Source organism: Lithobates pipiens, unplaced genomic scaffold (assembly GCF_037356315.1).
Source record: "Lithobates pipiens isolate NorthernLeopardFrog02 unplaced genomic scaffold, aLitPip1_a1.2 Scaffold_22, whole genome shotgun sequence".
Classification (NCBI taxonomy): domain Eukaryota; kingdom Metazoa; phylum Chordata; class Amphibia; order Anura; family Ranidae; genus Lithobates; species Lithobates pipiens.
The window spans coordinates 241,924,295-241,950,848 of NW_027507784.1; the positions used below are offsets into that span (position 1 = coordinate 241,924,295).

Sequence of the window (26,554 nt, forward strand, 5' to 3'; positions counted from 1 at the left end):
TGTTCACATATATCCAGTGACTTCTGTGCTCGTACCCCTTTGGGTCCCCGCTCACCAGATTCCTGTCCCCCTAAGGGGCTACGGGCATGTAGTATCTCCACCTGTGGATGCCCTGTGCTTCCACCTTCTAGCTGTATATTTGGTACCCAAATGACGCTCCTTTTCGGATGGTAATCAATGGGCAGATGGTTCCTCAGAGGAGAAAGACCAATTCCCATAGTGTAGTGTGTTTGTCACCACGGAATACGTTTATTGAAAAAATCTTTAACAGTCAGTCCCAAATTTAAGGCACAAAAATTCTATATATTGTTATAAAATTATATATACACACATACAAGTGTCACTGGTGACGCTGGTTAGCCAGTTAGTTATTTAGGTTCCCCGTCAGGTTTTTATATAGCGCCAGGGACCCCCATATACTACCATATACTACCTAATAAAAATTTGAACCCCCTGTTTGCCCCTAGTTAACCCTTTCACCCCTGATCACCGTATAAGTGTTACGGGTGACTCTGGTTAGTTAGTTTGCTTTTTATAGCATCAGGGCACCCACCATTTATTACCCAATAAAGGTTTAACCCCCTGATCACCCGGCGGGTGATATCAATTAGGTTTTAGGGTCAGGGTCTGCGTCGCCCCAGGCAGCGCTAGGTTAGTGCCAGTACCGCTAACACTCACACGCAAAACATAAACCTCCCGTAGTGGTATAGAATCTGAACAGATCAATATATGATCAGATCTATACTAGCGTCCCCAGCAGTTTAGGGTTCCAAAAAAACGCATTGTTAGCAGGATCAGCCCTGATACCTGCTAGCACCTGCGTTTTTCCCCTCTGCCCAGCCCACCCAAGTGCAGTATTGATCGATCACTGTCACTTACAAAACACTAAACACATAACTGCAGCGATCGCAGAGTCAGGCCTGATCCCTGTGATCCCTAACAGTTTTTTTGGTAGCATTTTATATTTAAATCCGGAAGGCAGTGCTTGGTTTTCGGGGTCCCGTACGTGGCTAGGCTCCCAAAAAGTCCCCCACATGTGGTATCCCCGTACTCGGGAGAAGCAGCAGAATTTATTTTGGGGTGTAATTTGACTTATGCCCATAGCATGTGTGAGCAATATATCATTTAGTGACAACTTTGTGCAAAAAAAAAAAAGTTTGTAATATTCCCGCAACTTGTGGCAAAATATAAAATATATTCCATGGACTCAACATGCCTCTCAGTAAATAGCTTGGGGTGTCTACTTTCCAAAATGGGGTCATTTTGGGGGGTTTTGTGCTATTTTGGCATTTTATGGCCTTCCAGCTGCGCGAAGTGTTGTAGCTATACTCCCCGCATGCGGCCGGATTCGGTCCAGAACCGACCAATGAAATCTGGCCTGGACCTGGTGATCGGTCCTGGTGAATGAGATCCTTCCCCTGTCTTAGTGTAAATACTGACAGGGGAAGTAATGTCATCTCTCCTAGTGTTGGTCTTTTCCATTCCAGACAGAGGAGAGAGAACATCTAATAGTGCATCAACACTACACCGACACCAGTAAACGTAGGTACGCTTGCCACTCCCCGCTCAACCCCTCCAGTTAACCCCTTCACCCCCTGTCATTGTGTCACCCAGTGCAGCATTCAGATTTATTTATTTTTTGATCACTGTACTGGCGTCAGTGACAAAAATCAGTGTTAGGCTAGTTAGTATTGGGCCCAGATAGGTCTTGGGACCCCCCCCCCCATAACCCCCACCTATAAAAGGTTTAACTCTTTGGTCACTCCCTGTATAAGTGTCACTGGTGACGCAGGTTAGCTAGTTTTTTTTTATTGCGTCAGATCACCCGTCGAATTTTACCTAAATAAAGGTTTAACCCCTGATCACCCGGCAGGGGATCAAAGTTAGGTTTTAGCGTCAGATGGGGTCTGCATCGCCCCAGGCAACGTCAGATTAGTGCCAGTAGCGCTAACACCCATGCACACACCATACACCTCCCTTAATAGTATAGTGTCTGAATGGATCCTGATCTGGTCAGATCCCTACTAGAGTCCCTAGCAGTTTAGGATTCCCAAAAACGCAGTGTTAGAGGGATCAGCCCAGACATGTGCTAGTGCCAGCATTTTGTCCCTCCGCCCAACCCACCCAAGTTCAGTATCAATCGATCACTGTCGCTTACAAAAACACAAAACACATAACTGCAGCGTTCGCAGAGTCAGGCCTGATGCCTGTGAACGCTAACAGTATTTTTTGCAGCGTTTGAAGCAGTCGTTGACAGTCGGGTGCTTTTTTTTTTTCTTGTGAGTCTCAATACTGTGCCAGTAAATTAAGAGACTAAAATGTAAAATTTAGGGGTGCAACGGTTCAACCTGTTCGGATCGGCACACCCCGCGCTCTGCTGCCTCGGCCTTGGGAAAGGCTGTGGCTTTGACCTAGCTGCGGAGCAGCAGCCATCTTGGTACACCCTGCGGCCGTTTACCTCCGCAAACAGATCCATCCTCTCCACTGAGGTCATAGGATGGTACCTGGACCTTGAATCAAGAACGAGGTTTTTCCTGTAACGCTTCTCTCTGAGAGCTGGACCCTAGGAACCAGGACTCTTTCTATTAAAAAGGGACCCAGGCTTTGAGTGTGTTACAACACAGCCTGTCGTGATGGGTGAAGTTTGGCTCTGCTGTTTCAGCAGTATCCTGCAGCGAGGACAAGGTAAGGGAAAAAGCTATGCATTTTTTCCTTCAAGAATCTTATATACCTAAAGATATCTCCTTTTTAAAGGACTAATTTACACACCTATGCACGATGTCTTAGCCCTTGTACACATGGTCGGACATTCCGACAACAAAATCCGTCAGATTTTGTCCTAAACTTGTGTTGCATACACACGGTCGGAAAAAGTTGTCGGAAAATCCGATCGTACGTAACGTGACAACGTTATTTCGTTACGACGGGACTACGTTCAGGCTAGTAGCCAATAGCTTTGGTCTAGGAATTTGATCTGAGCGTGCTTGGCACTTTGTCCCATCGGAATTCTCTACACACAATCGGACAAAGTCCGATCGGATCATGTTGTCGGAAAGTTTTATAGCCCAGCTCTAAAACTTTGTCCGTCGGATATTCAGACGGAAGCCGTCCGATGGAGCCCACACACAGTCGGATTATCCGACAACACGGAATGTCCGACCGTGTGTACAAGGGCTTAGAGCAGCGCTGTCTCAGAACATTTGTAGTCCCAGCAGAGGGGGTTCTTGCCTAAAGACTCTTTAAGGGAAATGGACAGCAGGCTGGATGCTTAGCAGCTGAAAGGATAAAATTATCCCAAACCATGGCCCTTAGCTCTGCAGGGTTCAGTAGCGTTTTTATAAAAAAAAAGGAATCTGCTGACAGAACCCCCTCTTTCCCTCTTTCTCTTTCCCTCTTTCTCTTTCCCTCTTTCTCTTTCCCTCTTTCTCTTTCCCTCTTTCTCTTTCCCTCTTTCTCCTTCCCTCTTTCTCCCTTTCCCTCTTTCTCCCTCTCCCTCTTTCTCCCTCTCCCTCTTTCTCCCTTTCCCTCTTTCTCCCTTTCCCTCTTTCTCCCTTTCCCTCTCCCTCCACCTCTTTCAGAGTTGCTTTCTGCATCCCGTAGTGGTCACAGAGTAGGTGTCTCAGCCTACTGTTACAGCGGCAGAGCGGGTATTGCCGGCATTTTTTTCAGTTCCTAAGAGGAACAGCTAGCGTCACTCTCCCTTCATAGTCTGCAATAGCAGACCAGAATGCCGTTGGCATATTCAAGGAGAAGGCGGGTGTTGCTGGAGGATACAGAGGGGTGTGGCCACAGGGTCACATGATGCTATGTAGGGGACGTAGATGTCCATTCACACAGCATTTGATAATTGAGGGGGAAGCACTGAGGACTCCAATCAGGTCCACCTGAGGCTTACATACATAGACACAATCAGTTACAGAGAATCTTTCCACTGAAGAGAGGAGTCTGTCACACTAGGAGACATCAGAGCGTTGGGCACGTAAGGGTGTAAAACAGGCATTTCCAGTACAGGAAAAAACTATTGTCTTAGCAGCAAAAAAGAACTGTTATGATGACATTGTTTTGCTAGAAATATTCTCAAGCAAATATTTGTGTGTACCTCTGCTTTTGTACTTGGCATTATGTCTTCCAGACCTACCATAAAGGTACCTAAGGTGTCACCCCCACACTGGGAACCCCAGTCATGCCTTAATACGGTCATCCTCTACTGAGAGATCAGACATGGCAAGCCAGGGTGTGTCATTGGAAGCTAGCGGTGGTGCAACTGCTTCACACACTTCAGACCCTGTATACGTGACTGAAGAAGCCTTTTCCTCTGCCCTACAGAGCTTAGAAGGAAGATTAGCGACTTTAATCGCATCCTCCATCCAAGTGGATAGGAAACATCCTAGATCCCCCTCCTCCACCTTAGACTCTTTACTGTCAGTGAAGGGTCCAAAAAAACTATGGGGACAAGACGAGTTATTATCCTCAGATGATTGGGAAAAACAAGCCGATTATTCCTCTGCGAAGGAAACAATACTTGAAGTTTCAGCTTCACAATCTGAAGTACAGAGCCTTACAGAGATGGTCCGCTCCTCTTTCATGCTACCCCTTACAGAGTTAGCTGAAGGTCCGGTCTCTTCCTTGGGTTCCTTGAAACCTTTGCATGCGTTTCCTGTACACTCATTACTAGAAAAGCTTATTTATTCCGAATGGGAGCATACAATGGTATCATATAATGGTCTCTATCCTATGGAGGAAAAGTTCACTAAGAGATGGAAAGTTCCAGCAGTGGACGCTGCGATTTCCAATGTGAATAAAAGTTTAACTTGTCCAGTAGACAATGCGCATATGCTTAAAGATCCAACAGATAAAAAGTTGGAAGGTCTGTTTTAAAATCCTCTTTCCTTAGCAGGGACCATAACTCAGCCTGCAATCACAGCTATAGGCATCTGTCAGTCCTTAAAGTACCAATTCACAGATGCTCTCAATGAGCTTCCTGCACAACAAGCTCAGGAGTTGGCCGAGCTACCTAAAGCGTTATGCTTTGCCATAGATGCTATAAGGGATTCTATTCACCAGGCATCACGCCTGGCGCTTGTACTTGTACACATGCGAATGACCCTTTGGTTAAAGGGTTGGTCAGCTGAAACGCATTGTAAGAACCTTCTAACTAGTTTCCCCTTTCAGGGAGAATGAATATTTGGCGATCGTTTGGATAAATACATTCAATTTCCAGCGGAAAGAGTACTCTTTTGCCAGTCAAAAGAAAATATAAAATTCCTTCGTTTAAACAAACTTTTCCCCCCCGCTCCAAGGGCATCCACCTCTAGGCAGGTGCCTCCATCGTCATACTCTACAGGAAGATCCCAGGGTCAAACCCAGGCACAAAGAAAGACTTGGGGCCGCAAGTCGGCAAAGGAGAATACTAAGACCTAGTCATGAAGAGGCATCTCCCCTCACCAAGGTGGGGGGAAGACTTCTGAGGTACTCAGAAGTCTGGCAAAGAGAAATTCAGGACAGGACAGATGGACTCTCTCCACAGTATCCCTAGGATACAAGCTAGAATTTCGAGAGTTTCCACCATCCCGTTTTCTGAGATAAAACATTCCCAGGGATCCAGGCAAAAGGCAATCCCTGTTGCACGCATTAGACAGATTTATTAGGCTCAAGGGGCAATCATACAGATTCCCAAACAAGAGCAAGGTTTGGGGTTCTACTCAAACCTATTTACGGTGCCAAAGCCAAATGGGGATTTCAGACCAATTCTAGATCTACAGAATCGAAATTGACTCCATGCGAAAGAACCTATCAAGTCTGTCCTTTCTATCCTGCAAGGAGAAGAACTTCTGGCATCCATCAACATCAGAGATGCATATATGCATGTCCCTATATTCCCTCTTCACCAGCTTTCTGCGTTTTGAAGTAGAATAGAAGCACTTTCAGTCTGTAGCCTTGCCCTTTGGGCTTGCTACAGCACCCCGGGTAGTCACAAAAGTACTAGCCCCACCTCTAGCCAGGTGAAGGGCACAGGGCATAACTATCTTGGCTTATTTAGACGATCTGTTGTTGATCGACCAGTCAGTGGCTCGCAAGGCGTAGCCATTACAAGCAGTTACCTGTAAAATCTGGGTTGGATTCTCAACCTGAAGAAGTCCTCCTTAAAGCCACTAAAGAGGCTGGAGTATCTGGGCACGATCATAGACAGCCCAGATAAGGGTTTTCTTGCCTTCTGCAAAGATCAGCTCCATACAGGAGCTAATGAGGATGAACCGGTCAAGGAGAAATCCTTCAATTCGCCTTTGCATGAGGTTGTTGGGGAAGATGGTAGCTTCATTTGAAGCAGTTCCCTATGCTCAATTCAATTAGAGACTGTTTCAAAACCGTATCCTGTCTCTTTGGAACAAAATGATTCAAGCTTTGGACTTGCCAATGCGGCTGTCCCCAAGAGTGTCCCAAAGCCTCAGTGGGTGGTTACTATCCTGGAACCTGCTGAAGGGAAAATCCTTCAGACCAATTATCTGGAAAGTAGTAACAGATGCCAGCCTTTCAGGCTGGGGGGCAGTACTAGAGAGGACGACTGTCCAAGGACAATGGTCAAGACCGGAAAGAGTCTTGCCCATCAACCTCCTAGAGATTCGGGCAGTGTATCTGGTGCTAAAAACCTGGACCTCCAGGTTAAAGAATTTTCCTGTCAGGATCCAATCCGACAATGCCACGGCTGTGGCATATAGCAATCACCAAGGGGGAACCAGATTCTAACTTGGGCAGAGGAAAATGTCCTATGCCTATCCGCAGTTTTCATTCTGGGAGTACAGAATTGGCAGGCGGACTATCTAAGTCACCAGCAGTTATTCCCAGGGCAATGGTCTCTTCACCCCCAAGTGTTTCAGGCTGTTTGCCAAAGATGGGGGACATCGGACGTAGACCTTCTAGCGTCCAGATTCAACACAAAGATAGTCAACTTTGTGTCCAGGATAAGGGACCCATAAGGTCATGGTACGCAGAGTTGGTAAAGATGGCAGTGGAGGGTCCATGGCCCCTCCCACTAAGGCCAGACCTACTATCTCAGGGGCCGATATTTCATCCTACTTTACGAATGCTAAATTTAACAGCTTGGCTATTGAGACCCACATTTTGAAGAAATGTGGCCTTTCCAGGTCAGTTATCTCTACTTTTATTAATGCTAGGAAGCCAGCTTCTAGAGCTATATATTATAGAGTCTGGAAAGCTTATGTTTCCTGGTGTGAATCCAAGGGTTGGCACCCTCGGAGATATAGCATAGGCAGAATTCTTGCCTTTCTACAGTTGGGCGTAGAGATGATGTTTGCCCTGAGTACTATTAAGGGCCAAGTCTCGGCCTTATCAATTTTATTACCCTTAAGCCCTTGGGACTTAAATTTAGTTTTATCTGTGTTACAAAAACAGCTATTCGAACCTTTTAAAGCATATTCCTTTAGTCCTTTTGACAAGGAAGCTGGTATTTTTGGTTGCTATATCCTCAGCAAGGAGGGTTTCAGAATTGGCTGCTCTTTCTTGTAAAGAGCCATATTTGGCTATTCATGAGGATAGAGTGGTGTTACGCCCTCGTCCAGGTTTTTTGCCAAAATTGTTTTCAGGCTTTCATTTGAATGAAGATATTGTCCTGCCTTAGTTTTTCCCAAGACGATGGTCACGGATGCTCTCCATTGCGCGCCCCAGGGGGCGTGCGAGAGCGGAATTCTGGGTGGATGTCCTATGACGGCCTCCCAGAGTTAAGAAACTGCCCTGTAGCCGTCATTCGGCTATAGGGCGGTTGTTAAGTGGTTAATGTTTTTTATTTTTTTTTTTTTTTTGTTATTAAATACCACCAAAAGAATGCTCTTTGTGTGAATAAAATGCTAAAGTTCACATGGTTACAGTATAGTGTGACGGCGCAGAAAAATGTCTAGGGCAGAATGTGGGTGTAAGTGTCCTGTATTGAGGTGGTTAAAGAGGTGTCCCCGCTTGCTTGGGTGGGGGAACATTTGGCATGAAGGTTTGGCAGGGGAAGATTGCAGACAAGTTGGTCTGCAACTTAAAGGCTGCCATTTTGGAGCCTCCCCTGCCCTTCCCTCGTTTTTATGCTTTCAGTTGTTTGAATCCACAGAAAAGATGTGCAAGCTCTCAATCCTCTTTTATCTCAAGGAGTGATCATTCCGGTTACAGAGGGTGAAAAGTTTAAAGAGAAGTAAACTCTCCCACTCTGATGCTTCTTTTCATTTAGTCCATTATAATGAGTAATTATCAAACTATAGCCACTGTAATCCAGCCCAAATAGCATATTACTTACTGTTTAACCACTTGCCGACCGCCGCACGACGATGTACGTCGACAGAATGGCACGGGCAGGCATAAGGGCTTACATGTACGTCCTTGCCTGCCCGCGGGTCGGGGGCCCGATAGGGCCCCCGCCCGGTGCCTGCGGCGGTCGGTATTCGTTCGGGAGCGATCCCGGACGAGGGGACGGCCATTCATTCATGGCCACCCCCTCGCGATCGCTCCCGACGAATGAAAATGTCCCGTGACATCACTTCCTCTCCTGTAATGTAAACACAGGAGAGGAAGTGATGTATTCTCTCCTCCGTGTCGGTATTTTTCGTTCCGGCACCGAGGCGAGAGCATCGGTGAGTTGCACAAGCACTACACTACACAGTAGAACATGCCAGGCACACTCACACCCCCCCTTTACCCCCCCGATCACCCCCCAATTACCCCTGCCCCCCCAGTCACAGTGACACCAATTGCTTTTTTTTTTTTTTTTTTTGCATTGGTGTCATTTGTGACTGTAATAACTGTTAGGGCAGTTAGGGTTAGCCCCCTTTAGTTCTAATGTGCCCCCCTAACCCCCCCAATAAAGGTTTAACCCCGTGATCACCCCCCCTCGCCAGTGTCACTAAGGCTGGGTTCACATTGCAGTGGTTTATGAGAACGAATGTGATTCGCACCGCACTGCAGTGCAAATCACATCCGATCTCTGTGCGATTCGAGTTCAGCCATACAGATAGTATGGCTGAATTCGTGTCGCACCCGCCGCAAATTCGCACGGGACCCTTTTTTTGGCCCGCAGCAGAATCGGATCGCATGGGTGTTCACACCATGCGATCCGAGTTTGCAGATCGCACTGCGATATGCGAACTGATCTGGGGGTGTCATTAACATTTCACTGACACTCCCAGCAGTTCGCATAGGGCAGTGTGAACTGCCGCCGGGAGGCATGCGATGCGGGAACCCGCCGCGGATTCATGGCGTTTCCGCATCGCTCCAGTGTGAACCCAGCCTAATAAGCGATCATTTTTCTGATCGCTGTATTAGTGTCACAGGTGACGCTAGTTAGGCAGGTAGGTATTTAGGTTCGCCGCAGCTTTTTATAGCGCCAGGGACCCCCATATACTACCGCATAAAGCCCCCTGATTTCCCCCTAGTTAACCCTTTCACCAGTGATCACCATATAACTGTTACAGGTGACGCTGGTTGGTTAGTTATTTTTTTTATAGTTTCAGGGCCCGCCATTTATTACCTAGTCTCACTAGCGTACCCCTAAATTTAGGGGTGTCTACTTTCCAAAATGGGGTCATTTGGGGGGGGTTTGTGCCATCTTGGCATTTTATGGCCTTCAAAACTGTAACGCCCTTAGAAAGCCTGAAGGCGGTGCTTGGTTTTCGGGGCCCCGTACGCGGCTAGGCTCCCAAAAAGTCCCACATATGTGGTATCCCCGTACTCAGGAGAAGCAGCAGAATTTATTTTGGGGTGTCATTTCACATATGCCCATAGCATGTGTGAGCAATATATCATTTAGTGACAACTTTGTGTAAAAAAAAAAAAAATTATTTTTTGTCATCATTCAATCGCTTGAGGCAAAAAAATAAAATATTCAATGGGCTCAACATGCCACTTATCAATTTCCTTAGGGTGTCTACTTTCCAAAATGGGGTCATTTGGGGGGGGTTTTGTACTGCTCTGCCATTTTAGCACCTCAAGAAATGAGATAGGCAGTCGTAAACTAAAAGCTGCGTAAATTCCAGAAAACGTACCTTAGTTTGTAGATGTGACAACTTTTGCGCAAACCAATAAATATACAATTATTGACTTTTTTTTTACCAAAGACATGTGGCTGAATACATTTTGGCCTAAATGTATGACTAAAATTGAGTTTATTGGATTTTTCTAATAACAAAAAGTAGAAAATATCATTTTTTTTCAAAATTTGCGGTCTTTTATGTTTATATCGCAAAAAATAAAAATCGCAGAGGCAATCAAATACCATCAAAAGAAAGCTCTATTTGTGGGAAGAAAAGGACGCAAATTTTGTTTGGGTACAACATTGCATGACCGCGCAATTACCAGTTAAAGCAGCGCAGTGCCAAATTGTAAAAAGACCTCTGGTCATTTACCAGCAAAATGGTCCGGTCTGAAGGTGGTTAAAGAAACTTTAAAAAACTTGTTTCCAGGGCTTAGGCAGCACCATCTTAAGTATTGTTTTCTGAGTCCACAGTGGAGTGTATTTCCGCCCTTACATGAGCACTTCCTGTACTGTTAACCAAGCCTCCTTCTCAATCCAACGTTTCTATGGCAACCCTGCTTCCCTGTTCATAGCTGACTTGTTTATTTCATAGTATTTACTTGTGCTGATTACCTAGTGTTTGCCTGTGTGAGTCCTATCAGCTTCAGCTGATAAGACTGCAGTACTGCTGTCCCATTTTCTGGTTTACACTGTATGTCATGTCACATGGTGTGTAGAAGGAAGCTTTGAGTGATTAGCAGACTCCTGGGCTGTGTGCTGTAGGAAGTCCTGATAACAGATAGATAAGACATGGTGTGCGGTAAATCAGGGGAGATCTGGGCATGCTCAGTGACGTTTTTCTAAAGAACAAAAAGGATTACAACAATACTAAGCAAGTAAGTAGATATCTACAAGCGGTATTCATGAGGGTTTTTATGCTGATTTTACATGGGACAAAGTTGTGGGGGGAGGGTTTACAACCACTTTATTGATTTCTGCTCAAACCTCTTTGCAGTTCAAATTCGAGTTTGAATTCAAATGGTAGTGTTTTGGAGTCTTGGATCTTGAGACTCAAGTTTCTACCTGTGCAAAAGTTCTGGATACCCATTTCTATCTTGGCCTTTACAAGGGATCCCACCATCTGTATTTCTTTTATTTTATTTTTTTATTTTTTTTTTACTTTTTTTCTTTATGGTATGTTAAGACAGTTATTTTTTGATAAATATAATTTCTGGCATTGGAGTAATGAGATCTATTTTCTTTCTTTTTTTTTTTTTTTTCTCCCTCTGCAGGCTTTAGGGTTCTTATTATGGCTGGTCTGCTGGGCAGATCTCTTCTATTCTTTCTGGGAAAGGAGTCAAAGTATTTATCGAGCTCCAGTTTTTGTCGTTGGCCCCACTGTGCTGGGAATAACAATGGTAAGATGTTTCTTCCAGGGGTGTAAAGAAAATAATCTGCATCCAACTAGATGGGCTACCCATATCTGTCATTGTTTGTGGACTTATTTTTTATTTTTTTTTGATCTCATGGTCAGCTGACAGTTTTAAAATGATTTTCACTCATTCACTTCTCTACTAGACAATGTCCGCTAATGACAAATTGGTAATGAAGGAATTAGCATGTTGATTTGTCAAGAGATAGATTGGCCAGATAAAACATTTCAAGTTAGTCATAATGAACCATGATAGTTATGTTTGTAAAATGTACCCCCTATCCCCCCCCAAACAAGCTATGGTTCATGAAAAGATCAAGGCTACACTGGTGGACAGCAAAGCCAGACCAAAAAGTGCAGCAACTATAGATAAATACTTACCACCTGGCTTTGACAACACCCTAGTGCAGTGATGGCGAACCTTGGCACCCCAGATGTTTTTGAACTACATTTCCCATGCTCATGCACTCTGCAGTGTAGTTGAGCATCATGGGAAATGTAGTTCCAAAACATCTGGGGTGCCAAGGTTCGCCATCACTGCCCTAGTGGAACTAAACAGAGAAGTGTAATTGCCTTAAGACCCCTTTCACACTGCAACACCCAGGTGTTAGCGCTGCTGGTTTTTGTAGCACTTTAGCTCTGATTTAGCGGCTCTTTTTGACCACTAGCGGGGCAGTTTTTACCTTAAAAACAAAGTAAAAAGTCACGTTTTACTGAGCTTTTAAGGTACGTTGGAAGCACTGCCCAGTCATTGCAATGGGCGGGGAGTTTTGGCAGCACTATTTTACAGCACTCTCAACCCACCCCAAAGATGCTGCTTGCATGACTTTTTTTAAGTCTCGAAAATTGCACTGCCCCAGCATGAAAAGAAGCACTGCAATCATGTCATGCTTTCTACAGAAAACTCAGCATACATAAGTAAAGCATACTCGTTTACATGTTCTGTTTTTTCTAAGGTTTATTGATGGACACTGCTCATCTAGGGGTTATAGCACCACCTACAGGAGTAGGACACTAGGCTGAAAAAGAAAACCGCACCACCTATGGGCAGTCCTAGCTGATGTAAAACCATTCTCTGCTAAAGGCAAGCCAGTTATATCTGCCTAGTGTTTTGGGAGTAGGGACGTATGCTGGGACCTATGGTTCCATGGCTCTCCCCCCCCCCCCCCCCTTTTTTTTTCTTTCTAATTTCCAGATTTTTTTCCCTTCAGTGATTAACGGGGCTGGGCGAGGGGCTGTATTATCTAGTTCCAACAGTCACCCCAGTTTGGCCAGCGAGCATGTGCAGACTTTTAACTTTGTGCTGGGTCAGCCATGATGCCAGGTGCCAATCATGGGAGCAGGACGGGAACACAAGGGAGACTAAGCAACACCCCCAGCCGCCCTGCATTCGCAGCCATACCCCGCATGACACAGGCACCACTCCTTTTTACAAGATGGATACCAGTGAAGGGCAGCTGCCCAAAAACAAGATGGTAGACACCACAGCCCACTCTGGAAGCCACAAGATGCATCCTAAATTAGAGGGCACGCTAACCACAAGGTGCAACCACCTGTGGAAAATTGAGGGAAAAACAGAAAACCAAAACATCCCCAGCAGGCAATAAAGGCTCCAACCGGACCCCCATCAAAGCAGACAGGATTCCCACAATGAACACCTCCCCTAGCTGCCAGTCCTGTACCCACAGAGTATGGGAGCGCATATAGGTACAGTCAGTACTCTGGTCTGGTGTACCCCTGCAGGTTGCAAGCCACACCTGCATTCCAACATACAACTCCTGTAGTGGCACACGTTATTCACTCTTTCATTTTATAAGTCTTATTAGTGGCAGCTGCCACAAACTACCTTCCTATCCATTTTTCTCACGGTTTCCACCTCCTTCTCCAGGGCAGATCTATCGTACAGGCATTTGGTATGATGGCAACTTCCCAGTGGGATAAAAATTCCGATCCATTGGTTTAAAATGAGGGCTGTGGAAATTAAAGATTAATTCCTCGATTAATCGATTAATTTTTTTCGGTACTCATCTTTCTCTCCGCCATGTTCCGGTTCTTCAGGGAGTTCCGTTGGAGATCCGATGAAGTCATGGACATCAACGTCACTGGACTCCTCCCCCCTTCCCCAAGTGCCTCCGTCTGCTAACGAAGGGAAGGGTGGGCGAGTCCGGTGACGTAGAAGTTCTGATTGAATGTAATGCGTACAGGGGAGGAGCTACGTATGGCGTCACCCGCTGCTGTCCTATGGAACTAACACGATTGTCGGCTATACATGCTGTGTTTTTAACATCTTTATGCGAGTAGTTTGTGTTTGAACACAAAAATTAAATCTAATACTTAAGCGGTGAGCACTTAGATCTTTTCTTTCAACCCATGACCTGGCGTCCTTGCTGAGATCTAAGGAGACGTGAGAGAAGTTTATGGTCAGTGTTAACCCTTTTGATACCCACTAGCATGACCACCTGTTTGCACAGGGGTCCATGCCATAAGGTGAGAACGATTAGTTAGAGGTGGAGGGATTGTCACTCTACTGTGGGGGAAAAAAAAAAAAATTACTTCAGTGCTACAGTTTGGATTTAAACCGTATTTGTGTTAACTGTGAAGTTAAGTCGTGGATTGTGGAAACTAACTAGTGTTGGGTGATTGTATATAGTGTATACCACATTTACCACTGACTAATGCAGAGTTGCAATGCAAGGAGATCAGCTAAAAGTAGTTTGATCTGTATGTGCATTCTAATTAATCAAAATGAATCGATTTAAAAAAAAACAAAAGGATCGAACACAAAAAGTTTAATCGGTAACAGCCCTATTTAAAATGGTTGGTCATCTTAAAAATGTCACCTGCCTTAGTGATTTCTAGGTCAAGGTACTTATATATTCCAAGATAAAACAATATTTTTATTGGCATTTTAGTTTATTCATAAATACTTCTTCTAAACCGGATCTTTCACCCTCCCAAATTATGATCAGATAATCGATTTACCAGTGGTAACATACTAGTTCAGGAGGTCGTCTGTTTTTGAATACACGTTTTTCCTCCTAGTGGGCCATAAATTGCCCACAATGGGAGCAAACTGAGCCCCCATCGCAACTCCCCTTGTCTGAAGAAAGAATTGTCTATTATACCAAAAGTCATTGCTCCATAGATAAAATGTCAAACAACTTAGAATAAATTTCTTATGTTTCATTGGCAGGTCGGATGACAAAAAGGCCCACTGGATCAAGGATAAAGCATCCTCATGACTAATAATAGTATACAGTGAACGAGGAGGCTTTAAGGCTCTCTAGGATCTGAATAATAGGTTTTGTATCTTTTAAGAATGCCTCCATATTCACTACCATGGGTTTGAGAAAAGTGTCAATGTATTGACCCAGTCTAGATGAGGCCGAGTCTATACCATTGACGATTGGTCTCCCTGGTGGATTAGCAGTATCCTTATGCATCTTGGGTAAAAAAAAAATAGATCATGGGAGTTCTACAGAAAAACAGATCTAAAAGCAAGGCCTCCTTTTTATTAAGAACCCCAACATGTTTACCCTTGCCAATCGGGACATGCAACTCCTCTTTCAATTGAAGCATTGGATCCTTGGCTAATATATGTATTAACCCCAAGAAAATTCTCCATCACATTCCTATAGTAAGCCTTACTGAGGATGACCAATCCTCCTCCCTTATCGGCTGGTCGTATTACTAGGTCCTTTTTGGTTGTAGTAATTTAAAACCCTTTTTGATATAAAATAGATCATTGGCCTTACAAACTACCAATTTTTCAAGGTCCAGAAAGATCTGGTTTAGAAGTATTTATGAATAAACTAAATGCCAACAAAAAAATATTATTTTATCTTGGAATATATCCGTACTGGGCGGATAGTCTTCCTTGATCTAGTAATCAGTAATTCAGGTGATATTTTTAAGATGACCAACCATTTCAAACCGATGGATCAGAATTCTTTTATCCCACTGGGAAGCTGCCATCTTACCAAATGGCTGTGTAATATACCCAGAGGTCAGTTCATACATTTATGGCACAATTGCACTTTAGAGGAGGATTTTATTACCCAGTCTCAGGTCTCAATTTCAGGAGAAGGGGTACGATAGATCTGCCCTGGAGAAGGAGGTGGAAACGGTGAGAAAAATGGATAGGAAGGTATTGGTTTCTAATGTATCACATAAGAATGCAACTATCTATTCATACTAATATGAAGATGGTTTTAGATTATAACATTCAATGCAAAAAGTTTGAAAAAATTAACCAGAGACATTGGCCAATATTGAAGCAGGACAGAGCCTTAGGTCCAGTTCTCCCTGAAAGACCTCAGTTTATAGGAAAGCCCCATACGCTCAGGGATAGATTGGCGCCTGGAGTACTTGATCCCCCAACTCAAGTAGAGAATAGGCCCTTTTCTTTTCTGACTGGCTTCTACACATGTGGGCGATGCCCAACCTGTAGGCAAGCCAGGGGAAATATGAAGAAAAGAAATGAGTTTGTGGCTGCTGCCACTAATAAGACTTTATAAAATTAAAGAGTTGATAATGTGTGCCTCTACAGGAGTTGTATACATGTTGTAATGCGGGTGTGGCTTGCAGTATGTAGGAAGAACTTCCAGACCGCTACATGTCAGAATTAGTGAACACGTCAATAATATTAAGAAAGGACTCATAACCCATAATGTCTCTAAGCATTTTAAATAGTTTCACAATTGTGACCCTAGACAACTCAAATGTTGGGGTGTTGAGAGAGTCAAACACTTTTTTTTTTGTCTTTTAAACATTAAAACATAAGGCTGTTTTTAAATATTGTAGCGTGGAGGTTGGTCGCTCTGACGGTTAAATAATTATTTTAAATATACTTTACTCATTTAGTGAGTTTAATTTTACTTTTTATTGTAATATTTAGAGCACTTTTGATATATTCTATTCTATTGGTGTCGTTACGATTTCTCCTCTATGGTGTGTTTGTCCGGGATAAGGCTTCCTCTGTCTGCTGGTCAGCCTCTGCCTTGAATGTCAAATTATGACAGGGCTTTGGCTGACTAGTGGTACGGCCGAGATCAGCCTCTATGCCCGTATGGCAATTAACACCGCTAGGATGATTCCTGCGCATGTCTGTTAATTAGGTGGTTGTTAGGGCTGCTGTTGTGTGCCTCTGAATACCATTGAGGAAGTCGCGCCCACTGGGACCCGAACATGTCAGCTGCAGCCACCTTCCACTTATCGTCTCTGCGAGACATGCACGCAGCAAACGCTTTTATTCCTAGCACTAGGACAATAGTGCTTTTGTGAGTAAAATCTTTTGGACTTAATAAATCTTTTGGGTGTATACAGAGAGCACTATGCATGTTTCATTTTAATCTTACATGGTACCTAAGCACCATTGATTGGGAGATTTGATGAGTGATCTGGAGCAGTGGAGTTTACTATTAGCTGTATCTCTGGAAAGGTATCTACATTTCTACTTAACCTCTTGTGAGGTGAAGGCTTGTTTTGACCGGTTAGCTCAGTGGGTCCATTGTGTAAGGTGAGCGGTTTGTATTACTGTCGTGGTGGTATTTTCATGAATCTGCACAAGATTGAAAAGCATTTTTTACAAGCACAGTGATCACATCTAAGGACTTCTTTTTACTCCCCGTTCCCTTTGCCCATATACATGGACTTTCCTTTTAAGATTTTATTTTCATTTATTTAAAAAAAAAAAAAAAAAAAAAAAGTTAAAATTTTAAATAGTGCTGGACTATTTGTGATTTGAATTTTCTTATTCTGATTGCCAAGTTTTGTATGTTCAGACTGAGGTCCAACTGTTCTTGTCCTTCTGTTTTTTATTTATTTATTTATTTTTTTCCTGGTGGTCATGCGTGCTGGTTCTGAGTCTCCTGGTTTCCACCCTCAAGGCAGTCCCATATGTGCGGTCTACTATGTGGGTTTTGCAGAGGGCCTTTCTGGCAAACTAGGATAAATCTCCTGTTTCCTTGGTGAACTTGACTATCTGGGTTGATGGTCCTGGACCTCTCTCCACTGGTGGCTTAGATTTTTGCCCTCCCTAGAGGCCAGGGTCCTTCTCTCTGGATGGTAATCATGGCAGGTAACAGCGTATCCAGCTGGGGTGGAGTCCTAGGTTTGAGTTTAGCACAGGGTCGCTCTGTTGCTGGCTGAGGCTTAGCTGCTGGCCAAAGTCCTGGAGCCATGAGCATTGGGGCTGTGTCTAAGGTGCTTGACAGTTATTCTCCATGGATGCCTGGTGGGGATCACATCAGATGTTGCCATGGCGTACATCGCCTGCCTGGTTGGCCAGATGAATGCTGGATCGGGACCGAATGCGTTCCATCAGATCTGCCCGTGGGATTGCACGCCTGATGTCTACCTTCCCATTGACGCGACTAAGGTTCATGGTGAGAGTGGGGGCCCCTCTGGCAGATGCAACAGATGCACTGGGGGTGCTGGGGGATCGGTATCATCTGACTTAGGCTTTTTCTTTTTCCAAGCTTCTTTCCCTTTTGGTGCACAGGATGTTGGCAGCAGGGGTTTTAATCCTTCTGGGGGCTCCCCTTGGCAACTACTGCTGTGACAGGACTCCCTCTGTTCCCACAGGTGTCCAACCAAGTTGCCAACAATTCCTTGCTTCGTGCTTTCAGCCAATGGGTCCGTCAGGTGTTTATTCCTTGCTGCCATAGGATCGGGACTTGTTTCTTTAGATCCTTCAGCAGCCTCCACCCTTGTCATCATTGGTAGGTGCTGGAGAGGACAGCCTTGTCCTGTATGTCTTATTTGAATTGGTTGCATGAATATCGGATTGCCATCTTATTGTGGGTATTGGGCTCCCTTCCCCCTGACCATGGCCTTTGCTCCTCGGGGAGCATGCTTTGTGCTCTTTTGGATGTGGTTTATGTATTGTCTGCTTCAGTCTCCATTCAGGGGTTGACCTCTTCTGGGTGCACATGGATGGCATGGGGTAGGGCCTGGTGGCCTCCTCCTGTCTCTTGGCTTGCTGGGGTCTGTAAACGTTTGTTCAGGTGTCTACTATCAGGGTGGAGTTCCTCCCTCCCCGTTTGGAGCATGGCCATTGGTGCCACTTGGGCGTTCTGATGTTGGGCGCCTGTGTCTTTTGATTGCAAGGTGGCTACTTAAACATCAGGGCATGCTTTTGTCCTTCTTTTACAGATTTTATGTATCTGCTTCGTCGGATGCTTTTTTTGCCACAGGGCTCGGCCATTGGTGCCACTCAGGCGTTCTGATGTTGGGCGTCTGTGTCTTTGATTGCAAGGTGGCTACTTAAACATCAGGGCATACTTTTGTCCTTCTTTTACAGATTTTATGTATCTGCTTCTTCGGATGCTTTTTTTGCCACAGGGTTCTGCCGGACACTTTTTTTTTATTTAACAGAATTTTGGAGAACAAAAATTCTTTCAAATACAATCAGCAAAGGGAATTCATCGCATGGCATCACATGTTGCATGGATACATTCCGACATTCACATTAAACCTAAATGATATACAGTAGAGCAGGGATATGCAATTAGCGGACCACCAGCTATTGCAGAACTAAAAGTCCCATGAGGAATAGCAAGACTGATGGCCACAAGCATGACACACAGAGGCATGATGGGACTTGAAGGTTTGCAACAGATGGAGGTCCGCTAATTGCATATCCCTGCAGTAGAGCATTATCAAGTCTCATGATGAACCCAATATAGAAACACAAATGCCAAAAACTTAATTGTATTTTATTGGGATTTTATGTGATAGACCAACACAAAGTGGCACCGAAGTGGAAGGAAAATGATAAATGGTTTTCAAATGTTTTTACAAATATGTGAAAAGTGTGATGTGCCTTTGTATTCAGACCCCTTTACTCTGATACCCCTATCTAAAATCTAGAGGAACCAATTGCCTTCAGAAGTCACCTAATTAGTAAATAGACAACCTGTGGGTAATTTAATCTCTGTATAAATACAGCTGTTCTGTGAAGCGCTCGGAGGTATGGAGAACCTCCGTGAATAGCATCATGGAGGCCAAGGAGCACACCAGACAGGTCAGGGATAAAGTTGTTGAGAAGTTTAAAGCAGGGTTAGGTTATAAAAAAAAAAAAAAAAAATCCCAAGCTTTGAACTTCTCACAGAGCACTGTTCAATCCATCATCCGAAAATGGAAAGAGTATGGCACAACTGCAAACCTACCAAGACATAGCTGTCTACCTAAACTTACAGGCCGTGTAAGGAGTGCAATAATCAGAGAAGCAGCCAAAGAGACCCATGCCAACTCTGGAGGAGCTGCAGAGATCCACATCTTAGGTGGGAGAATCTGCCCACAGGAGAATTGTGCACGCCACAGATCTGGTCTTTATGAAAGAGTTGCAATAAGAAAGACCTTGTTGAAAGAAAGCCATAAGAAGTGCCGTTTGCAGTTTACAAGAAGCCATATGGTGGACACAGCAAATGTGTGGAAGAAGGTGCTCTGGTCAGATGACACCAAATGTAACTTTCTTTATCATATATCGCAGAACACAGAGCCATAGTAATAACTACATAGGTATATAGTGCACCTTCAGGTGATGGACACTGGCACACCCAAGACGGGATGATTACTCTCTATATAACCCCTCCCCTTACCAGGAGTACCTCAGTTTTTCGCCAGTGTCTAAGGTGTTGGTCACTATTGAAGATATAACAAAGAGGTGTATTTCAGAAAGGCCTATAGTGCCCCACTCAGCGCCAAATTCAACCAATCAGTAGCTTTGTAATATACAATGCCCCTTCTAATTGATATGGGGTAAAGAGAGAGGTCCAGCAGCCATTTAAAGAGGTAAAAATAATATAAACAATAGTATGAAAATCAGTCCAGTTCCTGTAAATTTAAATACTAAAACGGCGCTCTAGATAAAATATGATCCAGTAAATAAGACCATATAAGAGTATATAAAAGTATTTTTGTGCAGTAAATGTGATGATAGTAGTTCAATCAGCGTTGAAGGGTAAAATTGGTGATTATTCTAAGTGTTGTTACAGCACCATCCACCAGAATTCCAAGGATTTCACCACGTGTAACATATCCCCTCAGGAATAAACCCTGATGGGTTTACTTCCTCTTTCATTCCCTGCAAAGGCAAAGCATAATGGACTACTATGCATCGCATAGTAGCCCATTATGTGTCACTTACCTGACACAGGAGCCAGCGATGTCACCGCTGTCCCCTGTAGTCCGGCGCATCCATCTTCTCGGTGGGGTCTTGCTGCTCCGCCGCTGTCATTCGGCGAAGCCGCGATGACATCACTCCCGCGCATGCGCACGGGAGCCGACACGCGTGGCATCTTCGTCGTTGACAGCGCCGCACTCAGTGCGCATGCGCGCTGCTATCTACGGCACATGCGCCGTAGACAGCGGTGCCTGTCTTTCGGCAAATATCTCCTAAACCGTACAGGTTTAGGAGATAATTCTTGGGCCTACAGGTAAGCCTTAATCTAGGCTTACCTGTAGGTCAAAGTGTGTTGTAAGGGTTTACAACCACTTTAACCACTTTCAGACCGGACCATTTTGCTGGTAAATGACCAGAGGTCTTTTTACACTTTGGCACTGCGCTGCTTTAACTGGTAATTGCGCGGTCATGCAATGTTGTACCCAAACAAAATTTGCGTCCTTTTCTTCCCACAAATAGAGCTTTCTTTTGATGGTATTTGATTGCCTCTGCGATTTTTATTTTTTGCGATATAAACGTAAAAAGACCGCAAATTTTGAAAAAAAATGATATTTTCTACTTTTTGTTATTAGAAAAATCCAATAAACTCAATTTTAGTCATACATTTAGGCCAAAATGTATTCAGCCACATGTCTTTGGTAAAAAAAAAGTCAATAATTGTATATTTATTGGTTTGCGCAAAAGTTGTCACATCTACAAACTAAGGTACGTTTTCTGGAATTTACGCAGCTTTTAGTTTACGACTGCCTATCTCATTTCTTGAGGTGCTAAAATGGCAGGGCAGTACAAAACCCCCCCAAATTACCCCATTTTGGAAAGTAGACCCCCTAAGGAAATTGATAAGAGGCATGTTGAGCCCATTGAATATTTTATTTTTTTGCCTCAAGCGATTGAATAATGACAAAAAAAAAATTTTTTTTTTTTTTTACACAAAGTTGTCACTAAATGATATATTGCTCACACATGCTATGGGCGTATGTGAAATGACACCCCAAAATAAATTCTGCTGCTTCTCCTGAGTACGGGGATACCACATATGTGGGACTTTTTGGGAGCCTAGCCGCGTACGGGGCCCCGAAAACCAAGCACCGCCTTCAGGCTTTCTAAGGGCGTAAATTTTTGAGTTCACTTCTCACTACCTATTAGTTTTGAAGGCCATAAAATGCCAAGATGGCACAAAACCCCCACAAATGACCCCATTTTAGAAAGTAGACACCCCAAGCTATTTGCTGAGAGGCATGTTGAGTCCATGGAATATTTTATATTTTGCCACAAGTTGCGGGAAAATTACAAACTTTTTTTTTTTTTTTTTTTCTTCACAAAGTTGTCACTAAATGATATATTGCTCACGCATGCCATGGGCATATGTGAAATGACACCCCAAAATAAATTCTGCTGCTTCTCCTGAGTACGGGGATACCACATATGTGGGACTTTTTGGGAGCCTAGCCGCGTACGGGGCCCCGAAAACCAAGCACCGCCTTCAGGCTTTCTAAGGGCGTAAATTTTTGAGTTCACTTCTCACTACCTATTACAGTTTTGAAGGCCATAAAATGCCAAGATGGCACAAAACCCCCACAAATGACCCCATTTTAGAAAGTAGACACCCCAAGCTATTTGCTGAGAGGCATGTTGAGTCCATGGAATATTTTATATTTTGCCACAAGTTGCGGGAAAATTACAAACTTTTTTTTTTTTTTTTTTTCTTCACAAAGTTGTCACTAAATGATATATTGCTCACGCATGCCATGGGCATATGTGAAATGACACCCCAAAATAAATTCTGCTGCTTCTCCTGAGTACGGGGATACCACATATGTGGGACTTTTTGGGAGCCTAGCCGCGTACGGGGCCCCGAAAACCAAGCACCGCCTTCAGGCTTTCTAAGGGCGTTAGTTTTGAAGGCCATAAAATGCCAAGATGGCACAAACCCCCCCCCAAATGACCCCATTTTGGAAAGTAGACACCCCTAAATTTAGGGGTACACTAGTGAGACTAGGTAATAAATGGCGGGTGCCCTGAAACTATAAAAAAATAACTAACCAACCAGCGTCACCTGTAACAGTTATATGGTGATCACTGGTGAAAGGGTTAACTAGGGGGCAATCAGGGGGCTTTATGCAGTAGTATATGGGGGTCCCTGGCGCTATAAAAAGCTGCGGCGAACCTAAATACCTACCTGCCTAACTAGCGTCACCTGTGACACTAATACGGCGATCAGAAAAATGATCGCTTATTAGGCTGGGTTCACACTGGAGCGATGCGGAAACGCCGCGAATCCGCGGCGGGTTCCCGCATCGCATGCCTCCCGGCGGCAGTTCACACTGCCCTATGCGAACTGCTGGGAGTGTCAGTGAAATGTTACTGACACCCCCAGATCAGTTCGCATATCGCAGTGCGATCTGCAAACTCGGATCGCATGGTGTGAACACCCATGCGATCCGATTCTGCTGCGGGCCAAAAAAAGGGTCCCGTGCGAATTTGCGGCGGGTGCGGCGGGTGTGGCGGGTGCGGCGAATGGCTGAACTCGAATCGCACAGAGATCGGATGTGATTTGCACTGCAGTGCGGTGCGAATCACATTCGTTCTCATAAACCGCTGCAATGTGAACCCAGCCTTAGTGACACTGGCGACGGGGGGTGATCACGGGGTTAAACCTTTATTGGGGGGGTTAGGGGGGTACATTAGAACTAAAGGGGGCTAACTCTAACTGCCCTAACAGTTATTACAGTCACAAATGACACCAATGCAAAAAAAAAAAAAAATAAAAAAAAAAAATGACATTGGTGTCACTGTGACTGGGGGGCAGGGGTAATTGGGGGGGTGATCGGGGGGTAAAGGGGGGGTGTGAGTGTGCCTGGCATGTTCTACTGTGTGTGTAGAGTGTTGGTGCAACTCACCGATCCGCTCTCCTCCGTGTCGGAACAAAAAATACCGACACGGAGGAGAGAATACATCACTTCCTCTCCTGTGTTTACATTACAGGAGAGGAAGTGATGTCACGGGGGATTTCCATTCGTCGAGAGCGATCGCGAGGGGGTGGCCATGAATGAATGGCCGCCCCCTCATCCCGGATCGCTCTCGAAGGAATGCCGACCGCCGCAGGCACCGGGGGGGGGCCCGATCGGGCCCCCCACCCGCGGGCAGGCAGGGACTTATATATACGCCCATATGCCTGCCCGTGCCATTCTGCCGACGTATATCGTCGTGCGGCGGTCGGCAAGTGGTTAAGGAAGTATTCCCTCAATAGCTTACCATTTTGCCATCATCCACTTGGGTCCAGCTGTCATATGTGCTCCACAAAAACATCCTAAAATACAGATAAGAATTGCACATAGCACTACTGGATCATATTTTATCTAGAGCGCTGTTTTAGTATTTAAATTTACAGGAACTGGACTGATTTATTTTCATACTATTGTTTATACTATTGAAGATATGCTCTGAGGAGCTCCGCTGGAAGGATCCTTTAATGGATTGAGTCCAGCTACTACAGACTGGATCCATCCAAAGTGCCACTGAGGCCAAAGTGGACGCCAAACCTCCATGTTTGACGTTGTGGATGGGTTTCTTGGGTCATAGGCAGCATGCCTCCTCCCCAAACATGGCAAGTTGAGTTGATGTCAAAGAACTCGATTTTGGTCTCCTCTGACTAAAACACTTTCACCCAGCTCTCAGACTGCCCATCCACTGCTGAAAGAGAGAGAGATATCTACCATGACCTGCACTTTCCAAAGAGTGTAGAAAGGGGAAGACAGCAGATATACAAGTAAAACTTATTAGCAGGATTTGTTTCATCTCTGTTTATCATCTGAGGCTGTTCCCTTCACTGGGTATATATGAGGGTTTACAACCGCTTTAAGGGACATAGGCCACCGTAATTGTGGTTTACTCTCAGCACTGCTTCATTATGAAACTGAGGCATGGGGGTGGGAATGGATACCCCAGGCTGGTTACTGTGTTTGTTTGTTTTTTTGTTTGCCAGTGTCCAAGGCCTCCTGTAGGTGACCGCATAACCAAAATGCCTCTAAATACTATGTCCCTCAATGAATCCATGAAAATAATTTTACAGTAAAAACAAAAACCTGTTGGGTTTTCTCTGTTAGTGCAAATTGGATCATACTTTATAAGACTTTTTAGGATGCAATGTGTTATTTGTTAGGGCCTTTTAACACCATTGGTTGTGTTAGGCCTCATGCACACGAGACGCTGTTAAACGCGTGTTCAGATGCAGTTGGACGCTTTTTTCAACTGCCCCTGAACTCATTCAATGTTATCCTTTGTGTCCATGCACACAGTCTCGTTTTTTGCCATTTTTATGCAGTTGCGTTTTAACCTCTTTTTTTCCAGAAGCAAAAAAATGGGTTCGGACGCAAAAACGTGGCACCCGCGTTTAGCCGCGTTTGCGTTTTATAAGCGTTTTTAAAGGAACCCAATTTTCCCCAATCGTCTTTCAGGACAGCCACCTTTGAGAGACACTGGCTCCTCCCCTCTTAGGAAACACCGCCTTCATTTTCATGATTTAAGCCTCCTCCACCCTTCGTTCCTCAGTTATGGTGTTTCCTCCGGTGGGGAGACATCGCTAAGGAACCTTAGCTGAATTCGGTTGGTGAGACTGAAGCTATCTGAGCGGAGCCCCGGCCCCACTCGGTTACCCGACCGTCTATCGGTCGGCCCTTGACAGTCGGATCAGCGGGGAGCTGAAGCGTTCGTACTGTCTATACACCCTAAACTTCGCTTGGGGAAAGCAGGAAGTTTTACAGGGTCGTCCGTCCGTTCACCCGCGGGTGTTTTAACGGAACAGGCAGTCCGGTCGGCTGGGGAAGCTGAACTTTTGACTGACCTTTTTCTATATACGCACTCCAATCTTCGCTTGGGGAAAGCAGGACGTTTTTGGGGAGGTTCATCCCTGCGTTTCGCCCAGTGGGGCGCTGCAACGAGGACGTCCAAGGCCCCCCTGTGTATCCAGTCGGCTGGGAGCCAGAGGCCGGACCGGTTGGCGGGCGACGTCAATTCCGGTGGGGGCGGACCTCTTCGTTGGATCCGCGTCTTCCGGTTCCGGACGCGGCACGTGGAGGGGAACCTAGCTTTCGGCTGGTGCAGCCTCTCTTTCTACAGTTGCACAGGTAGCTGTTGGAGGCACGTTCGTACCACTCTTCCTCAACAGGAGAATGTCCAAAGCAGTGGCTTCGGGAGCTCCAGGAGTAACGGCACCAGCCACTCAAAGGTAAAAGCCCTGGCGAGGGGTTCCCTTACCTTACAACCAGTAGCTCCACTGGTGTTTTTTCCCCCTAGGTGGTCGGGGGGAAGGGCAGTGCGTCTGGGATCCAGATGGAGATTGATCCTAGGGGAGGGCACTCCCGGTGGTCCTCTTAAGTAGTGCTGGTGTTTCTTTTTTTTTAGGATTTTATGCTGCTCTTTTATCTCTGTCTCAGAAGGACATGAGCAAGTCTCCCCTTGGTTCTAGGAGGGAGCGTCCTTCATATAGAGCCTCTTTTGGGGGAATCCCTGGTTCAAAGGCACTTGGTAAAGAGTGTATTGAAGCACCGGATAGCTCAGTCAGACCTTTAACCTAAGGTTCCAGTGGCCTCAGAGGGTTCAGGTCCCTGTTTGAGCGCCATCAGGAACAGGCAGCAGAACACGGTGCATATCTGGCGGCTTCTGTGAAGGTTCCAGTGGCCTCAGCTCCAGAGCACTCTTTCACCAGCACAGCAGAGTGTTCCACCTAACCCGATGGATGTTCCTCCTGCAGGTTAAGGGAGAGTCTAGAGGGTTCCAGAGAGGAAGTTGAGGAAGAAGTTGACAGTGCCGTCTCAGACTCCCAAGGGAATCTGATAAAGGTGAGGGCTTGGGTGGGGAACCCAAAAGAACCCCTCGATATAAACTTCCCCCTGGATGAAGTGGATAAGCTCTTGAGAGCTATTCATACCAC

General features: G+C 45.1%; 1 protein-coding gene across 1 annotated transcript in view; it reads left to right on the forward strand.

The window, feature by feature from the left end:
- The window catches only part of ABCC1 (ATP binding cassette subfamily C member 1 (ABCC1 blood group)), an 852,279-nt gene that overhangs the window by 94,350 nt on the left and 731,375 nt on the right, over positions 1 to 26,554 (forward strand). Inside the window, exon 3 of the mRNA XM_077448931.1 lies at positions 11,296 to 11,421. Within this exon, the coding sequence (XP_077305057.1) occupies positions 11,296 to 11,421 (126 nt within the window). The remainder of the gene's footprint in view (positions 1 to 11,295; positions 11,422 to 26,554) is intronic.